This window comes from Trachurus trachurus (assembly GCF_905171665.1).
Source record: "Trachurus trachurus genome assembly, chromosome: 14".
NCBI classification, from domain to species: domain Eukaryota; kingdom Metazoa; phylum Chordata; class Actinopteri; order Carangiformes; family Carangidae; genus Trachurus; species Trachurus trachurus.
This window is the reverse complement of record NC_139903.1, coordinates 24,809,955-24,837,896: the sequence shown is the minus strand read 5'-3', so window position 1 is coordinate 24,837,896 and position 27,942 is coordinate 24,809,955. Positions and strand designations below refer to the sequence as shown.

Genomic DNA, 27,942 nt, shown 5'->3' with positions numbered 1-27,942 from the left:
AAATGTAATGGAAAAGCATCTAAACTGAGCCGTGCCATGACTGTGTAGTGGGAAAGCGCCAGAAGAGAACAAAGAAAATATAGGAGTCTTATGAAATGTGCAGAGACAATCATCTCCCGGAGCCAAAGTGCCCAAAACCGAAGGATATTGAGTTTGCTGTGGTATAGATGGAGCTGTACATTCAGCCTGGGGACTGAGATGATGATCAGCTTTGCCTCAGGAGGTGGAGATGGTTGTCGCATTAATCACAGCTCCCCCAGTTCACATCAACATGTCCTCAGGCAAGACACAGACTGAGCCCCAAATTTCTCCTGGTGCCCAAACTAATGCCTCTCATTATCGCTCGCTGCCGTGTGTGTGTGTGTGTGTGTGTGAATGAGAAGCACATTTTTCCAATTTGCTTCTCATCTCGCTCGCTCTTTAGATGATTGTGCTGAATAACAGAAATGCTGTGGACATGTAGTTATAGAGGAGGAATAATGTGAATTTGCTTTCTCTACCAATTACATGTGCACACATTCATTTCAGTGTTTGTCCACGGCTTTAATAACAATCCTTTATAATGAGCATCTCCAGCCAGGTGTTGTTGAGATGTAATGGTCAGACATCAGTTGTGGTGGCTGGAGGTAATTCTGAAAATACTGTGTCTCAGCTTTAGACAAACCAGCAGTCTAATATCTCTGATGAAAGTCTTTCCAATGCAGCTGTTGTAGTGGCCCGACTTGTGATTTACATACGTCATTTAAGCAGAATGAGCATAAAACTATATTTTAATGGGTCGTCGGCTGTTTTCTGTTGACAAATCACGACATTAGTATCAGCGAGCTTTGCGGCTAACTAATTTAGCAACAAATAAACCTCAAGCATGTGTTTTATAGCAGCTGTCAGAGCTAAAGTGACAGGGGAGAAAATGATGGCACTGTTGTTCATTTACTCACTAGAGCAGCTTCAGTGGCTGTCTCACAAATAAACATCAAAACAAAGTTAAATGAAGCTACACCCTGCGACGCTGACAACCGCTCTTTGACGTATTCATCCGACACCACGGGACAGATGACGGTATTACGGCTTATTATCATTCAGACAATGTACTATATTTGAAACCGAGCGTCTGTCTGTGGAGACGGGGGCACATACCCACACACACCGACTGTGATGCATTCGCTGACCTTGGTGATTAATATGTTGTGATGATAACCGGCTACATCATCCACTATTCATCCAGCACGCTTCCCTCCGTTACACTCGGTGCTCGTGTGGAGAGCCCTCACCTTCAAGCCTCGTCGCTGTAATTAATACATTCCTGTATTATTTAACTGAGCCCCAACCAAACTGTATTTCACTCTTGTATATTCATGAACTATGAGTCAGACTTTTAGTTTGTCCGACAAAGGGCCACGTAGGAGTCAAGCTTAGTCATATACTGTATGGAGGTTTACACGTTTACCTTTTAAAATACCTGTAATGGACAAAAAGCAGTGACGAGGTGAAACAGGTCAGTTTAGTAGCCGTTGCCAAAGAGCAGCGTGATTTATCTGGCCATGAGCAGGGTGCACACTTTGCACCATTGTGAATGCCCCAAACATGAATTGTGTGTAATCCTTGACAGGCCAGTGGCCACAGTAATGAAACGTGGCCCATAATGATAGCAGCAGCTCGCCATGAAAAGACAGCCTGCTCTCTGAATACGGCAATTACATCCTCAATTCAGCTTTTTAGAAAAGCTGTAACTGTGCTGTGAATACCTTGCTGAATATTTCAGAGGTTGCTCCGTTGCAGGCTCCTTTTGAAGTATTAAAAAGATTTGCCCTGGGTTCTGAATGGCAACAATCTGCTTTTTCTTTACTTTTTTTGTTTTGGTTGAGGCACAGTTCATTTCTTCTAAGCTTTTAGTCCCCGTGTCTGTTCAGTCTCACCTTGTTTCTTTTCTCTCCGGTGCTGAATTACAAACATTACTCACTCTCTCTCTCTCTCTTCCTCTCTCCTCAGGCAGTGAAGAGCTAAAGAGGATGGCTCACTCTAAAGCTCGAGCCGCAGACGGGAAGGTGACCTACCCCCCGGGGGTCAAGGAGATTTCTGACAAAATCTCCAAAGAAGAAATGGTCCGGAGGCTCAAGGTCAGTGTCTTCCTCCTGTAATGTTTAAGTTTTATTTTCTTGTTTTAACTCATGAGTAACTCACTGGATTAAATTACTACTGATGCATTATTGCAAGAATTTTAATTTGAAGTTAGATTTTTGCATTAACATGGTGCAACAGAACAAAATCAATGCTGTGGAAAAATGTTAAATATCATTGTCCAACACTGGTTCTCCTAAATTCGATGACCAGAACATCTGTCAACCAACCCAACCACTAAATTGGAATATCACAAACTCGGGGGCAGGACGCTACACTGGGGGAAAAAACAAACCAGGGGAAATGATAGGGTGAAACAAAGCTGACTGTATGTAAAATCCTTCTCTGCTCTTCCAGATGGTTGTGAAGACCTTCATGGACATGGACCAGGACTCTGAGGAAGAGAAGGAGCTGTACCTGAACCTAGCTCTGCACCTGGCCTCGGACTTCTTCCTTAAACACCCAGACAAGGACGTGCGCCTGTTGGTGGCCTGCTGTCTCGCAGACATATTCAGGATTTACGCCCCCGAGGCGCCCTACACCTCCCCAGATAAACTCAAGGTACACTGAAGAAGATTGTCCTCCAGCAAACGAAACAAAATGCTACAACTGCAAAATAAGTTGCTCATTGTTTCACTGACGTAGCTTTTTCTCCGGAGCATCCATGTAACACAAACTGACAAATGTATTTGTGTTTTCATTTAAGTTTTGCCTGAAGCTTGTGCAGCATTTGGCTGGACACTTGACACGACCCCCACCTTTTTGATGTTCATCCTTTGTGTGTGTTTCTTGTCTCCAGGACATTTTCATGTTCATCACCAGACAGCTCAAAGGACTGGAGGACACCAAAAGCGCTCAGTTCAACAGATACTTCTACCTGCTGGAGGTGTGTGACTTTTATATTCTCTAGTCACTATTGAATCTACTTATTCAGCCCTTTAAATTCTTCATCTTTAATCTTTTGTTGTTGGTTATTTACATTTCTGAGTAACTGAGACTCAGAGATGTAGGGTAAGGTTTTAGGGTGGCAGCCTAATTAATACTAGAACCTGTAGCTACAGAGTGAAGCTGGTGAGAGGCAGAAGTGTTGATGAGATGAGTCTGACAGTGAAATAACAGCTGTAGCCCACTTTGTACTCTGCATTTTTCATGAATGACTTGATCCAGATCCTGGAATTCCTGATTCAGAACTATTAAGTTCACGGGTGTAAAATATTGATATGACATTCATAAAAAATTACTGAGAGATGTTCCTGAAAATGCAGCGATGTGATCTGATTTGAACAGTCCACTCTCCGTCGTGCAGGATGTTAACCGAGCCGCGTGTCTCCTTACACACCAGCTTGCAGAGTTTCATTTTCTCCATTGCAGAATTCACAGTAATTAGTGGCCGCTAATACAGACTGCCACCAGTGATTCGTGCCATCATGCACACTGTGAAGCAGTCGGCGCTGGGTAAAATGAGAAGCCGCCTACCCAAATGTTTTCTCCATTGCTCACTGCTAGTAAAAAAGAAAAACGATAAGGGAGTTGTTAGCGTTGGACTTGGACGTTTGAGTATTTTGCCAGGTTGGACCTGACTATTGGAACAAAACTTTAATGAGCTGCTGCAGTTATATGCACACAAGAGAGAGACACGTCTTTAACCTGAGTAAGGTTTAATGAAGGAGATTCAGAAAAGCAGAGCTTATTGAAGCCTGTCTCGTACTTTACATTTCATGTTCACAGCACTGTCTCTCCATCTGGGTAAAAGTCTTCTTCCACTTTAAAATGTGTCTTCCTTCTTGTTACTTCACTTGGATGCTTGAGCGTCCTTAGGTATGTTTTCATGGAGCTCAATAATCTGATTATAATTGGTTTTAGCATCCAAATGAGATAAATAAGCTCCATGTAAACACCCCAGTTCAAATAAATAGACAACAAACAGATTTCAATTGGTTGCAGAAGGCTGGTTTAAATCTTTTCCTAAATCGATCAAAAGACAAATTGGAGCATGTAAATGATTCAGCCTGATTGCGCTCCGACTGCATACTCGATGACGTATTCAGCACTTTCATGCAGTCACACAGCTGTTTCAATTAAAACCATTAGCACATGTAAACACCAGGCCATGATTAAGAAAGCTATAGTTAATATACTGAAAAAGCTGTTTTACATTTAGCTGAAGAGGGCTGTCTGAGCTGCTTTAAATCTGCCTCTGGGACAGTGTGTGGAGTCCGGTTGTGGCCTAATGTACAACTTAGTAGCTCTCAGTGGAGGAGGAGGCATCTTGTGCCCACAAGTTCAACCTTAAAAATAGATTATATCTGACACGTTGTTGTTCTAAGAGATTCATTTTCTGTGCTTTAAAACGTGTCTGTCGGGGATATTTATGGTAAATCTGAGATGTTGAGGATACATTTCATGGTTACTTCAGCCAGACTTCTTTAAACCTCCTTTATGAAATTGAATTCCTGTTTAGCGAGGCCTGACTGGTGATCTTAATGAAATGCTTCTGAGGGTGAAGCCACCTGGTGTAGTGTTGGGTACAGGGTCAGTTTGGCTTGACAATATTGCATTTTAGCTTTTCACCATCAAATCTTCACATTTACATTGGTCTTTTGTGCTTTCTTTTGTTGGTGGACTGATATTTTATTTTAAAGTTTGTACAATTCAACAGGAGTGCTACTACTTACTCACAAAGTTAATATAAACAACTTAACCTGTGGAGGACTGAGTTCGGTGTGTAATGTGTTGACCCTGGGCCCATCCTGTGCGTAGAAGCACTGTCCTGAGTTTTATTTTACCCCTTTTTAAATTTGAATTGAATTGAATGACCTTTGCATATTAAAGATCTTATGTAACCATATCGTATTAAATAAATAATGTGGAAGGCGAGTGGAGAGACACAGGAAGGAGCAGTGATAGAATGACAAGCACTCTCTCTGACTGTGCAACAGAGGCTTATAGGAAACGTGTTTATATCTGCAGCAGTCGGCCTGCGTTGTTTGTAATCTCCTCCAGTACACGCAGCAGACTCCATCTGAACTCCTTTTTATACACCGAGTTGGAACAGATCATTGAAAATGTTTTATGTCTTCAGACCTTATTAGTCTCAATCCCTCAGTTATTTTAGGATCCTTCCTCAAATGTTACTCTGATGATCGTCATCATAAATGGTCGGTTTGTTTTTCAGTTTTCTTTCAGTTTGTTGAATCTCAGTACTTTTAATTCACATGTAGGGATTTGCACCAAGAGGATATATCCCAACAAAATCAAAGGGCAGATTTAATTGGGAGCAAATATCCTATGTTTGCAAGTCTGATATATATTATTAAGATTGTCAGTGCAATCATCAGGGCATAATTGGACAATGGGAAGCAATTATGAGATGGAGGAAATTTAGCCAGCAATTTTAATGATGTTAATTTAGTTGCACTCCAAATAATTAACAACAGTAGATTTGAAGGTTGTTGTTTTTTCTCTTTTTAATTTAACACGGAGAAGAAACCTCGACTAGTCTCTAACAGTTAGACACCAGTATGAAAATGGAAAGTAATAAATAAAAACAGAGCTTTTTAATGCTGGTTCATTGAAAACTCATATAACTGAAGTCTTTTTTAATAATAACAATGAATCAAATGACAGTGTATAATTAGGTATCATTTATAGTTATTAACCAACAGTGAATCATTGGCTAAACCTGCGGCTCCTCTTCACCTCATTCTTTATTTGTCTGGCCTACAAACGTAACAGTTCTGGTTCATTATTTAGGGTCTTCAGGTGTCACTGCCTTTAAAGGGGAACTATGTCAGGATTTGTAGCTTAACTATGCTACATTTGTACCTTAATTAAACAGCTTTGGTGTAATTGTGATGGTTTGATAAATGGCTTAACTTGTTACCAGGAAAAATGGAGGCCCGGTGGTCCATCTCTTGTTCCTGCGCACTGCGGCACAAACGTGCCCCGTAAACCATAATCTCTTGTTTATGACAGATTAAAGTACACAAATATACACATCGTAACATCGTATATATAATGTTATGTATCGCACATTCGCACTATTGATTGATTTCTCACCGGCTTTGTTGTAAACAAAGCACACAGCCAGGAGGAGGGTTAGCAAAACAGTGGAAAAGCAACTGGACTTGCATGGTTCCTCTTTAATTGAAATGTTTGATTTGGGGGCGTGGCAGATTGTTATTTTCAAAGTCAACCACTCAGCAAACATGGCCGTCCTTCACTCCCCTCACCACACTCTTCTCTCACCTTCCTAAGTTGCATCTGCATTGTAAATTGCATTGTCACTAACGTCCTGCCTCCTCTCTCATTGCTCAGAACATAGCTTGGGTGAAGTCCTACAATATTTGCTTTGAGCTTGAAGACAGCAATGAGATATTCACCCAGCTTTACAGAACACTCTTCCAGGTCATCAAGTAAGTCGTTTTATCAATGCTCGCCCCAGTGCGTGTCTGTTAATATGTGTGTGTGTCCATTTCATCGTGTTGTATTCTGTGGACTCAGCTTTGTATTTTCTCCACATTTCCCTCCCGTTTCTGGCTGCAGTGGCCCTTTAATAACAGAAATGAGCCCTTGTGGCCCCACTCTTAACACCTCAGTCTGTCTCTGCTGCTACATCATGAAACAGCACAGTAGCAGTCTGGTTGTTTCTCTTTGATTGCCCCCCCCTCCCTCCCTTCCTCCTCCTGTCCACATCCCCCTCCCAACCTTCCTCTCAATTTCACTCTGCTCAACACAACCTTGAGGGCTGAATTCTGCAGTACAGAAGTTGGCTCTTTGCCATTTCAACAAAATTGTGGTTGTGAGTGTGGTTTTGTGTGTGTGTGTCAAGGTTGTGCCAGCTCAATGCTCTTTTTACATAAGAAGAATCTCTAAAGAGCCTCCTATTTGAAATGTTTGCAGTGAGCAAGAAGGTGTGAGGGAATGCAGCCTTTGTGTGCGTGTGTGCGTGTCTTTGTGTGTGTGTGTGTATACAAGTCACACGCTCAGTGAATGGGAGGTAATGAGACTTGTAATGCCTGGCAGCTCAGAGGACAGCAGTTGCCGAGATACAAATCTAGGTAATTTGCTTTACCTCCCACCATAATGCAGATCATTATGAGTAAGTACACCCACCATGTACGTGGTCAGTGCATCGCAGTCTCGTGGACAGTTTTCTGCAGATTTTATTTAAACAAAACAAAAAAACCCAGCAAGGGAACAACACAAATCCCCAGAAAACGGCTGCTGCCAGCGAAGCACATCACATCACAGCCCGGCTTCACACATTTCAGATCCTTCGCTCAGATCGGCACAAAACACATCCACAAGTATTTCTGCTTCAAACGACACAGTGTTGAATGAAACATTTTGAATTATTCCTCTTTGACTTTCGACCCCTCTTTGCTTTGTCCCGTCTCCACAGCAACGGCCACAACCAGAAGGTGCACATGCATATGGTGGACCTGATGAGCTCCATCATCTGCGAGGGAGACACTGTGTCGCAGGAGCTGCTGGACACGGTGTTGGTCAACCTGGTGCCAGCCCATAAGGTACATGCACATCCTGCACACACACACACACACACACACACACACACACACACACACACAGTCCCACCATGAGTATTGATCTCAGTAGAAACGGCTCAGTAATGGACAATCTGAAGTGAGTTGATATCACCAGTAGACTGAAGCCAAATCTGTTTTCCATCCCCTGTAATTCAATGAGACCCCTGCAGGTGAGAGGAGGTAAAGCAGCTTCAATCCTCCTGATGGGATTCTGAGTGAAAAAACATGATACACAGCATCATTATTCTTCACATATGTAGTTTTTCTCATCCATGTCTGAACATGTTCTCTGACCTGCTGTTTTCTTTACCGCTTGTTTTTCTGTCTGTCCAGAATTTGAATAAACAAGCATACGACCTGGCCAAGGCTCTGCTGAAGAGGACTGCTCAGGCCATTGAGCCTTACATCACAAATGTAAGACAGAAATCTTCCCACTCTTCTTTATGGATGTTTTTTTCTGCATTAAACACCAGATATCTTGCTGCTGTGTGCATCCTGCAATAATCATACATGGAGAAATTATGCTTTTCATAATTGTAGCAGTTATTGGTGGAATGGTAACTGGTGAAGCTTCAGTTTGTCTCAGGTATCCTAATGGGAAGAGCATGATACTAACACAGCCAGAATATTTGAACAGGGGCCAGCCACGCTGGAAATGTCTTGGCACCGCAAGAGGCTCATATCTGAGTGAATGATGAAGCTAAGTGATATGGTGGACATTAAAATCAGCTGTTGAACATAAAACATTTGATGCACCCAAATGTTTACGCTGCGGCCCACGTACACACGCGAGTTCAGTGTCGTAAATTCAGATTAAACAAGGCTGCTGAAACCGGGTGTGATGGCGGGTTCAGAGACCGGGTTTGCACAGAGCCGAGGAGCTTGAGTTAACACTCACCTGCTCTAGAGATGTTGCACTGTGCTTGTCTCTTGACCTCAACATAATGAGGCCTGCGCCAGCCTCTAAATCCGTTTCATGCACAGACACACTGCATGCAGCTCCTCAGGAATGCCGTGAAAAAGGAGCCACGAAAAGAAAAGTCACAGTTTTGATTTACAAGGCTGTGGAAGGATCAGTGAGCATTTTTTCCTCCCTCTCTGTTTTCTCCATCAGTTCTTCAACCAGGTGCTGATGCTGGGGAAGACGTCAGTCAGCGATCTGTCCGAACACGTGTTCGACCTCATCCTGGAGCTCTACAACATCGACAGTCACCTCCTGCTCTCTGTGCTGCCGCAGCTCGAGTTTAAACTCAAGGTATTAGAAAAAAAACATCTCTTTAATTTAAAGGGATACTTCACCCAAAATCAATAATTCACCAATTTCCTACTTATCGTCATGCCAAGGAAGGGTTTGGAGAACTTTCCAGGGGGGGTCCGGCTGGCGGTGGATAGTGCTCACTTTTCATAGTGTGTGTTTTGGACGATTCAAAAGTAAGCACAATCCGCCGCCATTATATAAAAATCAGTGGAACTCCAAAAGCGTTTTGATGACGCCAAAAGTTCTCCAAACCCTTCCTTGGCATGACGGTGAGTAGACGATTGGTGAATTATCAATTTTGGGTGAAGTATCCCTTTAACACGGAAGACAAGTCGCACTGTGGATTTTAAGATTTGTTTTGTTTCACATCTTAATAGATCTTATTAGAACATTTGCCACAGGAGTGACATTATTACTGTCATTACGTTCAGATGTCATATTAATAGCAGTGAAAGAGGTGGCTGATGCTGATGTTGGTATTATGAGTTTATCCACACCAGACTAAAAACCTGAAATTCTCTGACCCATTACCCACAGAACTGCACATTTTCCTTCTCTGCAGGTTTTGTTGATTCATATTAGAAAGATAAAGCCAGCTAGTCAGCATAATGTTGCCTCTGCAGTGTCTCATAAAGGCGCCCTGCTGATGGATAACGCTCATTAACTGTTCAGAGGGAGTGTAGATCACTGCTGTCTCCTCAAAATAATAGCTGCGATAAAATCTCTCCCCCACAGACTACACAATCTCTCTGTGTCTCTCATGCTCGCTCGCTCCTTCTCTCACCCTTGCTCTTTTCATCTTTATCTCGCCACAGTCCTTCCCTCTCCCTTTTCTCCCCCACTGCTTATTTTCCTCTTTCTATCCTCCCTCCCTGACTCTTGCCCTCCCTTGGCATTACTTCTCATTGTCTTTTACCGTTTCCTCTTCTTCGCAACTAGAAAAAAAAAGGATTGCTATGAAAGAAACTGCCGCCTTTGTGCGTTATGAAAGCGGCGATGTTTCCCATGAAGTTAATGTCGATGACTTGGCACGTCTGTCCGATCGACACAGCCAGGATTCAGTGCATCATTTGTCTCTTTGTCCCTCCGTCTCTGCAGAGTAATGATAATGACGAGAGGCTTCAGGTGGTGAAGCTGCTGGCGAAGATGTTTGGAGCCAAGGACTCTGAGTTGGCTGCGCAGAACAAACCGCTCTGGCAGTGTTACCTGGGCAGGTGGGTTTCAGCGTCGTGGCTAAAGCATCTGCAGATGCTCGGAGCGCGTCTCACCATACTTGATACATCTGAGCAGAACATTTGGTTTGAGTTTTTTTATTGGAGGTGATTCACTCTTACGTAAAACAAGACAGGGTTTGTTTTTGTTATACAATCCAGTGTTTATTGTAATCTCACACCATAATCACATTTGCCTCGCCTAATTAGTTTTTGTTCATAGTCTTCAACAGTCAATTTCCTTGTCTTAATTTGCCGAACACACACGTCTCGTTGGTTTGAGAAATTGTTTTTTGGAATGAGCGTGTCTCTCCGTTTATGACTTTGTTGAATTAACTTTTGAGAGGCACGATGTGTTTGTGGCAAATGCGTGCCTGGCTGTTTGTGTTCTTTCCTGAACGGTTATGTGTGTGTGTCACCTCGTAAAGTTCATGTTTGTTTCTTCTCCTTCAAGGTTTAACGACATCCATGTGCCTATCAGACTGGAGTGTGTGAAGTTTGCCAGCCACTGTCTCATGAACCACCCAGACCTGGCTAAAGACCTCACAGGTAAACCAGCTGAAAGCGGGAACGGACCTGAACCTGTGTGATCTGGATGCGGAGCAGTCGCCGCGGTATTTTGTCCGTCTCTCTCTCGCATCCCACTCATTGTTCCTGTTTTCTCTTTCCCAGAATTCTTGAGGGTTAGATCACATGACCCAGAGGAGGCCATCCGCCACGATGTCATTGTCTCCATAGTAACCGCTGCCAAGAAAGACCTGTCTCTAGTCAATGATGCACTGCTCAATTTTGTAAAGGAGAGGACCTTGGACAAGAGAGTAAGTGGGCAAATTGTGTGTATGTTTGAAAGTGTGTGTGTTGTGTGTTGGTTTGGCTGAAATGTCAAGAAAATGTTTTTATTTTTTATGTTGATACCAATTTATTATTTATACTGTACTATTAACTACAATATACATTGTTAATTATGATACCTGTGGTCTTAAATCCCGACATTTATTCATATGTTTCATATGCATATGTGAAGTTCTTTATTTATTGATACAAAAATAAACCCACCAGAATCTAAATACTTAATCACGCACTAATTTTCAGCACAGTATATAAACATGCTTCTCTAGGGGCCTCACTGCTTGTTTCAGGGGACAGGTCTAAGTCCAGTCTGTAGTAGTGACCTTCAAACCTTTAATAGCTCTTGTTTAAAGTTGCTGTTTGTTCCCGTGCCGACCCCCGTCTCCTGTCTCACTCTCCAACTTGTGAGTAAAACAGCAGCATGTGCGGTGTTGAGCAAACTCCGCCAACCTGCTGTCGCTTATCAGGGGAAGACGGCTGTTCATTCCCGAGGGACTGTAAAACGCTTGGCAAGAAATTATTTTGTTGCTCCGACGCGATCAAGATTTTTTTTAGTCACAGCTTATCAAATGTGTTTTTAAATTTCTGCCACAGTCAGTGGTGTTTATTTGATTTCTATTAGCGTGCCCCAGCTTTACTGCAATTTTCTTCTTTGAGGACCAGAGTCTCTGCAGCATCACGTAAAGGTCTGATTTTAAGTAGCTGTCACAATTGACAGACTCTCTCTCTTTATCTCTTCCTGTCCGTCATCAGTGGCGTGTACGCAAGGAAGCCATGATGGGCCTGGCATCGGTCTACAGGAAGTACTCGCTGCAGGGAGAGGGAGGGCGGGAGGCCTCCAAACAGATTTCCTGGATCAAAGACAAACTGCTCCACATCTACTACCAGAACAGCATCGACGACAGGTTCGTGTGCACTTGTTCCCGTCCCTTATAATAAAAATACAAGTAAATCAAGACACCCTCATGAATTTTAATCAAGTGTTTCATACCTGAAGGGTAAGTGTTTAAAAGGTTGCGCATTCACATCTTGTGTTTCCAAAAAAGATGCTGATTAGACTCTGAGCCAGATCCTTGAGTCATCACTCACCACACTCGGAGCTAGGAAGTTTGGGGTGTTATTGTGTTTCCACCCACAACATGGAGAGGCTGCGGTACCTCTCAGGGCTTTGTTGAAAGTCATTCTCTGAAATGTCAAGCAGATGAGCCACTGCGAGGCAAAGTGGGCACCTCTGGGGGAAAAAAAACAAATGACATAACGCACAACAAATCCACAAAGCACGATATCCTCTGAACTAACTGCATTAGAGTGTTTGAGGCTGTAGTTAATCTTTGAGTCACTCTGCTGCAGTGTGGCTGCTCGGCTGCCAACAGGAAAAGTCTGTATTGTAACAGGCAGTTCCTGAGTGTGTGAGTGTGTGTGTGACTTTCTGAAATTGAAGCTGGGCCATAGTGAAATAGCCTGTGCATGCTCAGCAAAGTCTCCCATAAAGGGGCAGTGTGTAAATATGTGTGCGTGTTTTTAGTGGAAAATGCACTAAAATCGACATAATGCACTGACGTTAGCATGCTTAGCAGCTTGTCCCATCCCATAACAACTACAGAGGCAATAGTGAGTCACTGTGGCAACCAGTCTGACCTCAGACCAACATGAGAGGGTGAAGAAGTAACTGCAGCTATTGATCTGATCTGCCGGAGCTGCTCTGCCTCTCCCTGGCTTTCATCAGCCTCTCCCACCACCACCACTACGCCATCTACGTCTGTCTCTGTGACCGGGGAGGAAACAACCACTTACATCCACAGACTGCACCTAAAACATGTGTAGAAAACATTACTGTCCAGTCCACGCATGTTTCTCTCAACAACTGTCCAGAGCTGACGGTCAGGGGCGTTTCTAGACACTCTGTGGGCCCCGGGCAAGAGGTAACTTGGAGGGCCCCCCACCCACCCCCAACCGGGACCACAAACATTAACTGTTAATGAATCCAAAAATCCCAAACCATTGATGATTCAATTCTGCATACTATGCCAACCCAGTCTCATATGAAACTTACCTTGGCTATGTTGGTCCAAAGTGCAAAAACATAGAAGGTTTACAATAACGGCTCTTAAATTGTATGACTTTTACATTTTTTCACTTTCAAGTTTCCGGCCGTGAGAACAAAAAAACATATAGTATAGTAACATATCAATATTTTGAGGTAGTTTCTGCATAAAAATGTCCTTTGATTATATTTCTAGCGAGAAATGTATATTTTATTTCAAAATATTCGCTCAGTGAATGTACATAATCACTCGCTTGCTTGTTTTTGCTATGTCGCTAGGGTGGTTACATTTTTATATATGATACTGGGTTGACTAGGCACAACACTTGATGTACACAGCCAGTGGCAACATCAGGTTGTCACCAATATGGACCAATGCCAGCCGTCCCTGGGGGCCCCTTCCAGCTCAGGGCCCTAAGCGATTGCCTGGGCTGCCTGCCCTGTTGCAACGCCGCTGCTGACAGTGGATTTATTCAAGCTAAAGTTAGTTCAGACTTAGTTCTGAGTGGCCAGTGAAACTAGTCCCTGAACACATGCAGCACACTCTGATGCACATCCCACATGATCACACACACAACACACACAGAGCAGCATCTAGTGATATGAATATGCTGCCCCCTATTTGTTTATATGGATTCAACCACTGCCCGATTAAAAAAACAAATGTGATTATCCAGAATTGAAGAGCGTGAAGTGTCCGTTTCTATTTGAGGAAAATTTAAAATCTTAGACTATTTGTGGTGTGTGGAGAAATCATATCAATCTATTGAAATGGATAATCTCTGATAGGTTTGGTTAGAAGCTGCCAGTGAGCGACTCTGAGCTCATTCATGCATAAATATTTGATAATGAGAAAAGTAATCAACAGCGGACCTAGAAAGTATCGATGCCTCCCTAATTTCATACCCTGATGTAGATAATCCCATTAAACACATCTAATGATTGGTTAATGAACGCCTGGACCTGTCAGCTCAGAGCCTTTAGAGAGGGTAAAGCAAATCAAGTTTATCTATTAAACACTGTTCGGACAGAAAAGCAAGTGCTTTACGGGGGGATGGGATCGCATCAAGAAGAAGTCGTTAAGATAGCAGTAAAAACAGAGCAAACAATCATCAAATAGTAGTTTTTGAGGATATTTGTTTATCTAAATGTCTCTTTAACTGTGCACAGGTTGCTGGTGGAGCGAGTCTTTGCCCAGTATATGGTTCCTCACAACCTGGAAACCAGTGAGAGGATGAAGTGTCTGTATTACCTGTACGCCACCCTGGATACAAACGCTGTCAAGTAAGTTCTTTCTCACTCGTTTTCATTAGATGAACACGGCACTAAAAACCAACCTTCCAAGTTCAAGTTCAAGTTTATTTATATAGCACATTTAAAAACAACAGTTGTTGACCAAAGTGCTGTACAAGCCATTTTAGACACATAATATCAGTTCAAACACATCCAGACTCCAATTCCAATACATACACAAATAAACAGCATACATAACTGAGTTTCCCAGATTTAACCCACGTTGAAGGCCAAAGGGAATAGGTAGGTCTTGAGCAAAGAATTAAACTGATAGACATCTTCAGCAGTTTTTATGTGGGTAGGAAGCTTAAAAACAAACAATAAAATCTTCAAATCAATCCTAACCTATCCTTTGATAGGAAGCCAGTGTAGAGAGGCCAACACTGGTGTGAAATGGTCCTTTTTTTCTTTCCAGTTAAAAGACGGCAGCTGAATTTTGGACAAGTTTTCATCTGTTTGTTTTGTGCAAATGTGAAGATTTGTAAAAGAGTCAGAGGGACATACTGTTGGAATTAAATCTTAAAATAACCCAACTTTAAACAGCTGGGTAGGAATAGTGAAAAGAAGGGCCATTATTTCCTACTACTACCGTATTATTACCACACCTCCTCCACATCGGCTGAACTCTCCCCCTGTGTTTCCTCCTGTGTGGCTGTCAGAGCTCTGAACGAGATGTGGAAGTGTCAGAATCTGCTGAGACACCACGTCAAAGACCTGCTGGACCTGGTCAAAAAACCCAAGGTAACAGAAGCACACTGCACACATGAAGTAAGCACATCAGTTACTGTTACTCCCTGAACTTAAATGTTGTTTATGTGTTTCCTTTTTAGTCTGAAGCCTCCAGCAAAGCCGTGTTTGCCAAAGTCATGGTGATCACAAGTAAGGGACCTCACACACACAACACAAGCTCCACATTTAAATTTTTTATTTTCTTTAGTGTAGGGAAAGAAAATGAATGCACTTTCAAATGATCTCACTTCCCTTTGAAATCTATTCCACATAGACATCAGCTTGTAACTGTGTCTGTTCATAGGAAACCTGCCAGACCCGGGCAAGGCTCAGGACTTTGTGAAGAAGCTGGCTCAGGTCCTGGACGATGACGAGCGGATCCGAGATCAGTTGGAAACCTTAGTCAGTCCCTCCTGCTCGTGTAAGCAGGCCGAAGTCTGCGTGGTGAGTGCTGATGCTGCCGCTTGACATCACAGTACACTGCTCTGTCATTAAAATGCTGTCATCTGGGTTTAGTAGCCTGAAATTAGTTTGACACTTTAAGTCTCAAGTGGACACATGTAGTAATGGACTGAAGCTCTGGAATGAATTAGCTCTTAACCTTAAATCCAATTTTATGTTTCTTTTTACAGTAGCCCTGTTTCCTTCTGCAGCGTTGAGCATTAAATCAGCAATAGTGTCTTTGTGCATTAAAGGAATAGTTCACCAAAAAATGAAATTCAGTCATTAGTGACTCACCCTCATGCTGATGAATGAGTAGTTTTTTATTCATGAAAGTGCATCTGGAGACCGGTTCGTAGTCCAACGAAAACTTTATATGAGAGTAATAGGGCCCGACACAAAAAGGTCCATAAAACTACACAAAAACCATTTAATATTCCTCCACACTGCTCGTCCACTGCAATCCAAGGGTCCTGAAGGGATATAGTCCAGAGTTTACTCAAACCGACGTCATTTAGGCAAGTATGATAGCAGCTGTGATGGTGACGGGATTACAGCAACTAGTTTCTCATTTGGTTTTGAAGGATAAAAACATTAAAAGAAACTTTTTTACAACTTGTTTCTCCACTGTCTCTCTGCTCAGTCTGTTACCAACACTCATGTTGTAGGACAGTAAGATCTTGGCTGAAGTATCACTTGAAGTAGTTGTGGCTCTGCAGAACCTATAAGGCCTAAAGTCCAAAATACACATGTCATTTTTCGGTGTGTTTTTAATTAATTATTGTCATTGAATGATTTGTTTGTTACTCCTTCAGAGAGACATCACTAAAAAGCTCGGCAGTCCCAAACAGCCCAGCAATCCCTTCCTGGAAATGGTCAAGTTCCTGCTGGAGAGAATCGCTCCTGTACACATCGACACAGAGTCCATCAGGTACTCATCTTGTGATATACGTTATATACATGGTAACAATACAGTGACCGGTGACATCTGAGTCAGTTGTGCAGTATTTGAACTTTTTCTCTCTCTTCTTCTCTATCATCTGTCAGCGCTTTGATAAAACAGGTGAACAAATCTATAGACGGGACGGCTGATGATGAGGAGGAGGGCGTTCCCACTGAAGAGGCCATCAGAGCAGGACTGGAGCTGCTGAAGGTAAAAAACCAGGCGACAAGCAACAAACAGCATCTCTATCCACAAACTGTGATGATTGACACCAGGTTGGAAGTCGTTTGATTATCTCACGATGGTGCTCCATTTAGCAAAACCATCTAAATTATAGGCTCTGTGCTCTGCAGCTACAGTTGTCTCAGTGTGGGTCGAGGCCTACATATTATTTTATGCTGCTTGTGCTGAATGAAATGATTACAGAATAACAAGCAGGGATAAACCATCAGTCTTTGATGGATAATGCCCCTCCTGTAGTTCTGCCCTGGAGGTGGAGCTGGCAGCAGCAGCCATTAAATTGATGCTGACACATTTGTCACATTGATAATGATGGCTTTTTTTCTGTTGGTTTATTATCTTTCTTACCATTAAATTTATTTTCTATTTTTCTTTATTTGTAATTTTCCAATTAACATATAAAACAATCATATACCCTGTTTCACAAACAACTATAACCAAATTCATTTGTATCATTTTATTTCCTTTAAAAAAAAAAAAAAAATCATGCACTACTATAAGCATAACAGTATTTACCAGATGTTTGACCCGTTTGCCGTCCGTTCCCCACAGGTGCTGTCGTTCACACACCCGGTGTCGTTCCACTCCGCAGAGACGTTCGAGTCTCTGCTGGGATGTCTAAAGATGGACGACGAGAAGGTGGCCGAGGCCGCGCTGCAGATATTCAAAAACACCGGCAGCAAGATGGAAGAGAGCTTCCCCCACATCAAATCGTACGTTCCACTGCTCGAGGCTTTACTTCACTCTGTAGCTTTACAGTAGGACGTATACACTCAACACCGGCTCATTTGAATCATTCATACAAATCCCTGTGGTTGTTTAAATGCACTCTGTTTAAGTTCCACTACTTTTGTTGGGTCTTCATTGTCCTGCTTTGCCCTCTCCCCCTAGTGTCTTACTGCCAGTACTGCAGGCCAAAGCCAAGAGAGGCCCCCCTCGTCAGGCCAAGTATGCCATCCACTGCATCAACGCCATGTTCAGCAACAGAGACACACACTTCGCCCAAATCTTTGAGGTCAGTATTTGTGACTTAATACTATTTAATAAAATTAAATCTCTGTAAGGAAATACTATGTAGAGAATCAGATTGAAAATATTTAGAAAATGTAAAAAGATAATCACCCTCAGTGTTGACTTCATGCACATTATATAAACTGTATCAGTAGAATAAATGAATGAAAGTTGAAACATTGTTGCATCTGAGTCAGTGTTTGTCTGATCTACTGGCGCTCCGTGACCAGTCAGTGATATGTAACTGGTTTGTGTTTGTCCAGCCTCTGAACAAAGGCCTGGACCCGGCCAACCTGGAGCAGCTCATCACACCGTTGACCACCCTGGGTCACCTGGCCCAGCTGGCCCCAGAACAGTTTGCTGCACCTCTCAAATCTCTAGTCGCCAACTTCATTGTGAAGGATCTGCTCATGAATGACAGGGTACACACACGCGTCATCTATAGAAAACAAGTCCAGAATCTGTTCAGCCTCAGCTCTGGGATCAGAGCTGCTGTCTGTATGTGTTATATCAGATAAGGTAAAGCTTTTATTATTCTTTGTTTTTCTCTGCAGATCCCAGGTAAGAAGACAACCAAACTCTGGGTTCCTGATGATGAAGTGTCCGCGGAGACTCTGGCCAAGGTCAGCAGTGAAATCTCTTAAAATCTGACTTTCCACTCAGTCTGCTGCTGCTGCTTCTGTGCTTTGACTTTATTATTCTTTTAAATCTGATCAATTCTTCCAGAGACAGACTTGTCATGTCTTGTCAATTTTCAATCACAATCTTATATTCATTTACCTGAACAAATAAACAAGGACATGTCTTTTCTAATTCTGAATATTCTGACAGTGATTTCCCAGAGATGATGTCAGATTTCCCTCCTGTGTTTGTAGATCCAGGGCATCAAGCTGATGGTGAGGTGGTTACTAGGAGTGAAGAACAACCAGAGCAAATCGGGCAACTCCACCCTGAGGATGCTGACTGCTATTCTGCACAGTGACGGCGACCTAACTGAGCAGGGCAGGATGGGGTAAATGACAAAGGCTATTCTTCTTCTTCATTAGACAAACGTGAGGTCTTGTTGTGTGTGTCGGCATCTGGAGCCGCTCAGAGGAAGCTTTGTCTCCACGTTATAATCGTGTCATTTCCATTTGTCATGGGGATCGTGGACTGTAGGGGGATGTTGGACTTTCCAGTTGTATAAAGACATCCTTGTTTACTCTTATGTCCTCCATGTCTTTCCCCCAGTAAACCAGACATGTCGAGGCTGCGGCTGGCGGCGGCGTGCGCCCTGCTGAAGCTGGCACAGGAGCCCTGCTATCACGAAATCATCACGCTGGAGCAATATCAGCTGTGTGCTCTCGTCATCAATGTAAGAAACGCCATGTGTCCTCTCTGTGCTTTTGTTTTTATGGTTTTGATTTATAAGATATAATTTCCTCTCCCGCACCCAGTCACGTTCTCTATCTCCATATTTCTCTAAACCATTTCTTCATCAGTCTCCTTCTCCTCCTCACCATTGTCACTCTGTTCTCTGTGTTTTTTCTCTCTTTGCTCTGTAGGATGAGTGCTACCAGGTGCGGCAGTGTTTTTCCCAGAAGCTCCACCGCGGCCTGTGCCGTCTCCGTCTGCCTCTGGAATACATGGCGGTGTTTGCTCTGTGCGCCAAGGACCCGGTGAAGGAGAGGAGGGCTCATGCTCGCCAGTGCCTGGTGAAGAACGTCAACATACGCAGAGAGTACCTCAAACAGCACGCAGCCATCAGCGGTAAAGAAACACAACAAATCTAAACATTTTGAAATGAACAACCTTTCTTTTTTATTTATTAAAGTATTTTTTTTCTTTTTTTAAAATATATTTTTGGGATTTGTATGCCTTTTATTTGATAGTAAAGTTGAAAGAGACAGGAATTATTCCCGCCTCACCTGCAGTGTTTTTTTTTTTTGGTACGTAGGTTGTTTGAAGCATCTGGGAGAGTTTGTCACAGCTCATCTTGTTGTCTGGTCTATTCATGTAATCCCAGACTGACTCCATGATGTAGCGATCAGATCATTCTGGGGGCCAGACCATCTGTTGCAGGGTTGCACAATAGATAAGAAATCCAAACATGTAAAGTTTACACAGTACTTTATCTAAAATCAGAGTATCTGTATGGGGATGATATAATATTAAGTGCTAAGAGAAAATAAAAAGGATTTGTTCAGGGAAAGAGATCTTTTGTTTTCCCTGCAGTGAACGTCTGTGCTTACAGCAGTGATCGTTAGCATTGTTAGCGCTGAGGTAACATTGTAACATTTATCTTGTGTGCACCAACAGACAAGCTGTTCTCTCTGCTGCCGGAGTATGTGGTGCCATACACCATCCATCTGCTGGCACACGACCCAGACTATGTCAAAGTACAAGACATCGAGCAGCTCAAAGAAATCAAAGAGTAAGTGGAGTACTCTGCTGCCAGTGAAAACAACAAGCATGGTGAAGAGACTGCTTGGCATATTCTTCTTCTATTGTTGTCATTTATCAAGTATTTTAAGATTCATGGCCAGCAATCGAAAAGGAAAATGCTTAAAAACAAAATCACAGTGTTGGCCGTCCTCCAAAGTGCTGTATGCTGATGTCAAACCTGCTCTCCTCATCAGGGCCCTGTGGTTTGTTCTTGAGATCATCATGGCCAAGAACGAGAACAACAGCCACGCCTTCATAAGGAAAATGGTGGAGAACATCAAGCAGACGAAAGATGCCCAGGCCCCCACCGACGCCAAAACCAACGAGGTACGTCTGCAAGTTCAGATACAGTGATGCAATATATCACACATTAACAGAGTTTACCCGTTCACTGTTCTGCCTGTCATCCTGGGTGCCATCTGTCTGACCACACTTTTGTGTCTCTCTGTACAGAAACTCTACACAGTGTGTGATGTAGCCATGAACATTATCATGTCAAAGAGCACCACCTACAGCCTCGAGTCTCCGAAAGACCCTGTACTGCCCTCGCGCTTCTTCACCAAACCCGACAAGGTTGGTGGTTTATATTTTATTCCCATCGTATATCTTAACGACTGAGCTTCAAACGAGGACATCCTTTCTTTTCTTTGACCTTGTAAATGACTGTTCAAGGTGCACATGCTCTTTTAGTTGTACTGATAGGACCTCATACAGAAATTTTAAAGGGATAGTTCAACATTTTGGCAAATTGGCCCGTTGCCAAAATCCCTATAGTCGTAGCAGTAGGTTTGTTACCTTTAATTGTCAGTGCAAGCTATTTTTAGAACGGCGGAGCAGAGCCGTGAGCTGCTCAGAGCTATGCTACGGAGGATAATGCAATTTCTGGGTTTCCTTCATCAAACTCATCAAATACACAATCCAACAACTCCAAAACGCTCTCATGGACAAGTTGTGACCTGCACATTCACCACACTATGAGATAATAACGGAACGTTACAACACTGAGTGGTTTTCATGGGAAAAACCACTGATGCACGTTCCCGTCGGGGGCAGTTTTTCTAGCAAGCAGTCTCTGCATTTGCCTCAAAAACTATTTGTTGAACTAGTCAGAGAGTTGATTCTAACATGAACTCAGGTGAGCTGGTGACTTGTTTTCTCCTGGTTGTGGGAACTGTTTCTAGTGTTCAGTGTCTGCACCCCAGGTTTTCGTGTCAACATGAGCTTTGTTTTCAGTGGAATTATCAACATAGCTGCTGCACATGTCGACTAATGACATTGTTTGTCAGGACCAAACTAAATCTCCTCATAATCCTCAGCTTGCGTTTGCTGTGTTTTTTTTGTTGTTTTTTTCCGTAATTGTTATTCTGTCAAACAAACAAGCTCTCTGACACACAAAAACTGCTCTCTTTCAGAATTTCAGCAACACAAAAAATTATCTCCCGCCAGAGATGAAGTCATTCTTCACACCAGGAAAGGTAAGTTGAGTCGACAGCTGCATCAAAGTATTTTCTAATCACTGCCTCTGTTTGTTGCATGGAACAACTCACCTCTTGTCATCTCTCTCTCTTTCTCTCTCTCTCTCTCTCTCTCTCTCTCTCTCTCTCTCTTTCTCGCTCCTCAAGCCTAAGTCAGCTAACGTTTTGGGTGCAGTAAACAAGCCACTGTCGACGGCGGGGAAACAGCTCCAGAGCAAAGCTTCTCGTATGGAGACCGCCAGCAATGACGACTCCTCGTCCAATCCAGGCTCCCCACAGCGCAGCAAGACCAGGTACAAGACATGGAACTGTAATGCCCACACACACACAAGTTCACACCCTGATAACAACAAGCCTTTATCCTCTTGATGGGCTGTAAACAAACACTTTAGATCTGAGTCTGATGTCTGAACCTACTCTGGAAAATGAAGAAAGCTGTTCACTGATGCTCACACCACACAAGAAACAGAAAGACGTGGCTTTTGTATCTCGTCACCTTGAGTTGTTTATCTGATTTCTAAGTATATAATGGTAATAATTAATAATGGTTATGTTCCAGGCTCGACAGCACAGAAATGGATCACAGTGAAAACGAGGACATCAGCCTAAAGAGAGCCGACAGCACTGACAAGGTATTAAAACCTCTTTATGTCCACGTACAATATCGACTGTGCAACGGCCCCCCGAGAATGTGAATGAGAATAAAATGAACAACTGTGCGGCCGTCGTATCTAAAAGACTAATGATCACGGCTCCTGCAGTCATCCTGAAAACAACAGGATATCTGTGGTTGTCACAGTCTCTCAGCTATAATCATTTTAGAAAATGTTCCTCTTCTCGATTAGAAAGATCATCGGAAATGATTATTATTGTCACAACCCCATTCGTAGGAAGTGAAGCTTGATTTCCTTTGTATCGGTGTAATTTAGTTTTGACAAGTGGAACCAGCTGCAGGAAAAAAGCAAAAATGAAATGGCTTTTGTATAAAATCAGATCTCGGTGGCAAATTTGCAGAAACAGTTGATTAATGTCAAACTGATATGTTCCTAATCTGTCCTGCAGCGCGAGTGCGCAAATAAACCAAGAACATGATCTGAAATGACACAGTAGCTAAGACAAGCTGAGAGGGGCGTGTTGCTATGATCCTGTTAAGAGTTGCCGGTCATAAACTCTCGTGTCTCTGTGTTTTGATTCTGCTGCGCAAACACCAGCTGGATTTTAGTCAAGATTGGATTTGCAAGTACACTTTGTGTAAACTATCATTAATAACAGCTCCAGAGCTGCTGCTGCTGCTGCTGCTCCTTTGCTCCGTGTTTTGTTCTGCATCAATATGGTTTAGCAGCTCCTCCCTCCTCCTGGAAGGGATCTGCTTTCCAAAAATAAATTGTACATGTGTTTTAGTTTATTTGCGCATTATATAACCTACAAAAAACAATGAAATTAATGACATTAAACATTGTGAAGGAGAGGAGGAAGCCAAAAAAGGCTTATGAAAATACCTCCTATGTAAAAACAGCAATGGTCGTCTTCAAAGTCAGAAAAACTTGATAATACAGAAATTCATTACGTTAAAAATAAGAGGGAAAAAAATTTAATTTACATAAAAAAATGAAAGATAAAGATTGAAAGATCCAATACAGCGCTACAAATGTTTGCTAAAGAATGATTTTCAGTTTTTGTTAGTTTTTTTTACAAACTTGACAGTGTAGATATTGATTTCAACAATGCAGATTAATTGTTCCATAGTGGTGGTCCTTTGTATTTTAAAGTCCAACAATATGGAAGATGAAAGTTTCAGTTGTTTCACTGGACGTCAACATGGAAGTTGCCACTTGTTAATTGCATTGTGGGATGAGATAGAGGATGTTAAACACATCGTTTCCATGTTGTTTCATATCTACTCTACAGGACATTGAAAAGCCCCGCGGCCGCAAACGGGGCGTGGCGTCCAGCGACGACCAGGACAGCAAGCCAAAGCGCGGACGCAAGAAGGCGGCAGCCAACACGACCGCCGCCGCCGAGACGGAGGACCAGTGGGACGAGGACAACCGGCCAGAGGACGAGCAGAACAGCCCGCCGAAAAAAGGACGCAGGGGCCGGCCACCGAAAAACGCCACCCCCAGTCAGGACACGCCTGCCAAGGGGAAGAGGGGGCGGAAGAAGGCCGCCCCCCCACCAGAGGACGAGGAGGAGGAGGAGGAAGAGGAAGAGGAAAGGGCCGAGGAGGAAGCAGCAGAGGAGGAGGAGGAAGAAGACGACGGGAGCAGTGAAAATACGGAGGTGAAACCCAAGGGAGGAAGGCCAGCCCGGACGCCGCGGCGATCACAAGGGTAAGCTCCACGAAATATCTGCTGCCGACGCCGACGATCTGTCAGCAGGATTCACTTTGACTCTGTTTGCTCTTTGCCTCCGACAGGCCGGAGTCAGCAGAGTCCACGCCACAGAAGAGGAGAGGACGTCCACCCAAATCAGCTCAGCCAGCCGCCAAGAAACCAGCGTAAGGAGCTTTGATATATTTGTAACAAACTCCATCACGCATCACTCAGTCACAGTGAAGGTGTAACAATAATGATTGTGATGAAACATAATGTTGTGCCTAGCATTAGTTTTCTTAAAGGGATAGTTCACCCAAAATTCAAATTTCACTCATTATCTACTCACCCTCATGTCGACTAAGAGCTGCGAGAATTTTCAGTGTCCTCCGTTCCTTCTCTGAGTTACGGGGGGGTCCGCGCAGCAGTATTTGTGCATATAATGGTTGTCAATGGATACCAACTGTCTTTGTAACAAAAAGACACACCAAAAAACATCCAAATACCTCCATACTGCTCGTCTGTAATGTCCCTCTTGTACTGAAGCCCCGACATGAGAAATTGTTCGAAAAAAATTAAATAAGTCTATATTTTAAGCTTGTTTGTAGCGGAAGCTCCCAGTGTCTCGGTTCACTGCTCTTCCTGTGTCAGTGCAAATCTCGCGTGATTTGCACTGACCGGCGGAACAATTTCTCATGTCGGGGCTTCAATACCAGAGGGACATTACAGACGAGCAGTATGGAGGTATTTGGATGTTTTTTGGTGTGTCTTTTTGGACGAAGAAAGTTGGTATCCATTGACAACCATTATATGGAAAAATACTGCTGCGCGGACCCCCCCCCCGTAACTCAGAGAAGGCACGGAGGACTCTGAAAATTCTCACAGCTCTTAGTCGACATGAGGGTGAGTAGATAATGAGTGAAAGTAATTCAATTCAAAAAGTGAAACTAATACATACATTACACACAGAATGAAACATTTCATGTCTTTATTTATTCAATTTATTTTAATTGAAATACATTATTTAAATTATATTATGGCTAACATTAAATGAAGACCTAAAAAACAGTATCCCCAAAAATGTTTGGTTTTTTTTAAGCATTTTTAATATGGATTTATTAGTGTCACCGCCCTCAGTTATGATGAGTCAGGCTTTATCTGTTCAGTCCACGTGTGGTTTCGACATTGACTGACGTCTTCCTGTCATATGTTGAGACATTCTGACTCAGTGTGTTTCCTCTCTGTGTTTTCCAGCCGTGGTGGGCGATCGAAGGCAGCAGCTGCTAAAGAAGACTCTGAGGAAGAAGAGGAGGAGGAGGAGGAAGAGCAGGAGGACGAGCCAACACCGAAGGTGCAGAAAGAGTCACATGAGGGAATTGTGGATCTGTAACCAACCCAATTTGCAGACAGGAGAGGAACCAGAGTTTCACTTCACATTTATTTTATTTTCCATGTTTTCTCTCCAGGGTCGCAAGAAGGCAGCCGGGCGAAGAAGATGAGCTAAAAAAGAAAAATTTGAAAAAAAAAAATGATGGAGGACAAAAGGAGACACCGTGTCTGCTCTGAAGTCGTGGAGGATTGACGTAGGAAAAAAAAAATATGGACATTGAACTTTTTAAAACTTTTCATACGCCGACGCTCCCTACTGTTACACAAATCCACACACTTGCATATACCACATGCACACTACATCCGTACATCTGTATCATCAGCTGTGGTTTGTTGCATTGTGTTGCATTGTGATGATGTTCGCCACATTAAGTAGAAATAATTTTAACAGAAAAACAAACACACACAAAAAAAAGCTCACTCTTGTAAATAGTCTCTTATGTCTGTTTCATGTTCTGTTGTTGTGTTTGATGCTGACTGGGGGGATGCTGTAAAGCCTTTACCCACCAATATTATTATTATTATTATTAAAGTGCTCCCATAAAGCAGTATTGCTTATCAATCTCCCCCTGTGTCCCACTTTTAAAAACGGAAAGAGATTAACCATTATCTTTTTTTGTGGCGTTAATTGTGTCATTTTACTTAAAAAGAAACATTTTTTGTTTACAGCTCTGTATATTAATACTTTTTTTTTTCTTTTTTTTTTTTTTTTACCATGTACTGAAAAATTAAGAAAAAAAAAAAAAAGTCAGGAACCTGTCCCCAAACGTAGAGTGGCCTCTGGGAAAGATTGTAGTGTGCGTCTCCTTTTTAGGTTTGTATTCACTGGTAGACAGAAGTCATGAGCAGCTGTGGTTGTAGTGTTTTGTCACTGCTGATTAACCTGGCTTCACATCCACCCAGTCAGATCCTCCGTTGTATCAATATAATTCTCTATAAAACCTGACACGCTCCATCTCTCTTTATTTCACTTTGAAGTCCTGGATGAAGCTGTGCACTCGTCCTTGTCAACAGGCAGGTCAGGCAGGAGAGGTGGTGTCACAAAACCACCTCCAGTTCAGTGTTCAAGTCAGCTGAGATTAGTTTAGATTGTTTCTACTGGAGTCGCCCTGCAGGTAACACTTCTCTTTTATAACTTGACTTAAACTGTTTAAAACATTTTATTCACCACCAGGAGCAGGCAGTTTAATTTAGTTTAGTTTTTTTCAAATGAGTTAAGTTAGAAACGGTCCAGTATTGAGCAGCTTCTCTGTTTGTTTTTATGTATTAAATAACATCAGTAGCACATTGAAACCAGGCTGTTTGAGTTTACATACTGACTATTAATTTCATTAATTGTGAAAATGCTACATATTCTGCTTTATCTCATATTTTACATAGTCGGTGTGATGTTTGATGCTAGTTTCCTTCGAAGTACAATTAATTGCTAATTATTCATTAGAGTGTCAAAAAATGAATCACCACTGTACAGGAGTAATGAATTTGATGCATCTTGTGTTTGTCGTCAGGCCAAAAAGAGCAACAAAAAAAAAAAGCAGAGATGTGACGGCTTCCTTTATAAGTTTTAGAGCCTCGCAGCCCACAGGAAGTTGAGGTGTTGCTGTTCACAACACGGCACACACCACATGGTAACTGGTAATAAAAACTCAGCAGTCTTATGATTTTTTTTTTTTTTTTTAATATACTAGCACATACATAGTGTACAGTACTGAGTTTAACTACACAGTCTGCTCACAGTTTGTTCTCTACGGCTGCATCGCATCACTTTATGGTGTTCTTCCTGTGTTCTATATGGGGACTGGTGGTGCTTTAAGTTGTTTATGCATGTCACGCTCCAGAGCTGTACTTTCCAGTGCAGAGCTGCTCGGTGGAAAAACACCAACGCACCACGTCCTGTCCCTGGTTATGATCCATGACCTGCACCTTTACCGTCACCTCTCACTGCTCGGCCTCCAGATGACCGTTTCCCTACGTCTGATACACCACCTGCCTGTAAGACAGATTCAATGAATGACCACTGTCTTCACCTCGCTCCCTGTTCACATTCACCAAGCAGGATGTAAAAGAAATATTTTAAATAGTTAATTAACAGACTGTATTAATTATTAATAATTGACTGTAGGCAATTGGCAGTTTAATTAAAAGAAGAGCTGAAATTTGTGGAACATTAATCAGGTTTCTTATAATGACATAAGTCTCAGAAGTTAAAGAGTTTGGACACAAATTGAAACCTTGACTCCTAATTTATTTTATTGATTAATTGTCAAACACTGTGACACTTACAGAGAAGCAGGTATTTGGTTCACCCTGATTATAGGGAGAAAGAAGGAGCCTTACTTATTGCAATCTGTGACTGGCAGCTACATTTATCCTTAATGTGGTCCACGAAACATCATATATCAAAATGAAACCACATTGAAACTATGATGACATTTTTATTGCATACAGACAATAAAAAGTGTACACAGGGTGCATGCTGGGATTTTTTTTTATCTGGGTAGTGAATAACAAAATAGTTAAATTACAGATGGGTTTTTTTCTTACAATTGTAGAACTTAAACTAACTGCCTTTAGTATCGATTAAATAGCTAATTGTTAAACTTTTTGGTTTGTAAAATAAAAGAAGATTCCTTAATCACAAACCTAAAACCCCAAG

General features: G+C 42.5%; 1 protein-coding gene across 1 annotated transcript in view; it reads left to right on the top strand.

Annotated features, from left to right (window-relative positions):
- The window catches only part of pds5b (PDS5 cohesin associated factor B), a 31,151-nt gene extending 4,977 nt beyond the window's left edge, over positions 1-26,174 (top strand). The window contains exons 2-35 of the mRNA XM_083987452.1: positions 1,990-2,117; positions 2,476-2,679; positions 2,918-3,004; positions 6,436-6,533; positions 7,523-7,649; positions 8,001-8,081; positions 8,782-8,922; positions 10,024-10,139; positions 10,591-10,685; positions 10,809-10,954; positions 11,739-11,890; positions 14,200-14,313; positions 14,982-15,063; positions 15,153-15,201; positions 15,356-15,495; positions 16,308-16,423; positions 16,540-16,645; positions 17,228-17,388; positions 17,567-17,690; positions 17,950-18,108; positions 18,241-18,309; positions 18,562-18,698; positions 18,917-19,040; positions 19,231-19,435; positions 19,985-20,099; positions 20,305-20,437; positions 20,564-20,683; positions 21,523-21,585; positions 21,733-21,878; positions 22,145-22,217; positions 23,494-23,915; positions 24,002-24,082; positions 25,152-25,248; positions 25,364-26,174. Coding sequence (XP_083843578.1) covers positions 2,010-2,117; positions 2,476-2,679; positions 2,918-3,004; positions 6,436-6,533; positions 7,523-7,649; positions 8,001-8,081; positions 8,782-8,922; positions 10,024-10,139; positions 10,591-10,685; positions 10,809-10,954; positions 11,739-11,890; positions 14,200-14,313; positions 14,982-15,063; positions 15,153-15,201; positions 15,356-15,495; positions 16,308-16,423; positions 16,540-16,645; positions 17,228-17,388; positions 17,567-17,690; positions 17,950-18,108; positions 18,241-18,309; positions 18,562-18,698; positions 18,917-19,040; positions 19,231-19,435; positions 19,985-20,099; positions 20,305-20,437; positions 20,564-20,683; positions 21,523-21,585; positions 21,733-21,878; positions 22,145-22,217; positions 23,494-23,915; positions 24,002-24,082; positions 25,152-25,248; positions 25,364-25,396 — 4,224 coding nt within the window. The 5' untranslated portion in view covers positions 1,990-2,009 and the 3' untranslated portion in view covers positions 25,397-26,174. The remainder of the gene's footprint in view (positions 1-1,989; positions 2,118-2,475; positions 2,680-2,917; positions 3,005-6,435; positions 6,534-7,522; positions 7,650-8,000; positions 8,082-8,781; positions 8,923-10,023; positions 10,140-10,590; positions 10,686-10,808; positions 10,955-11,738; positions 11,891-14,199; positions 14,314-14,981; positions 15,064-15,152; positions 15,202-15,355; positions 15,496-16,307; positions 16,424-16,539; positions 16,646-17,227; positions 17,389-17,566; positions 17,691-17,949; positions 18,109-18,240; positions 18,310-18,561; positions 18,699-18,916; positions 19,041-19,230; positions 19,436-19,984; positions 20,100-20,304; positions 20,438-20,563; positions 20,684-21,522; positions 21,586-21,732; positions 21,879-22,144; positions 22,218-23,493; positions 23,916-24,001; positions 24,083-25,151; positions 25,249-25,363) is intronic.
- The last annotated feature ends 1,768 nt before the right edge of the window (positions 26,175-27,942 follow it).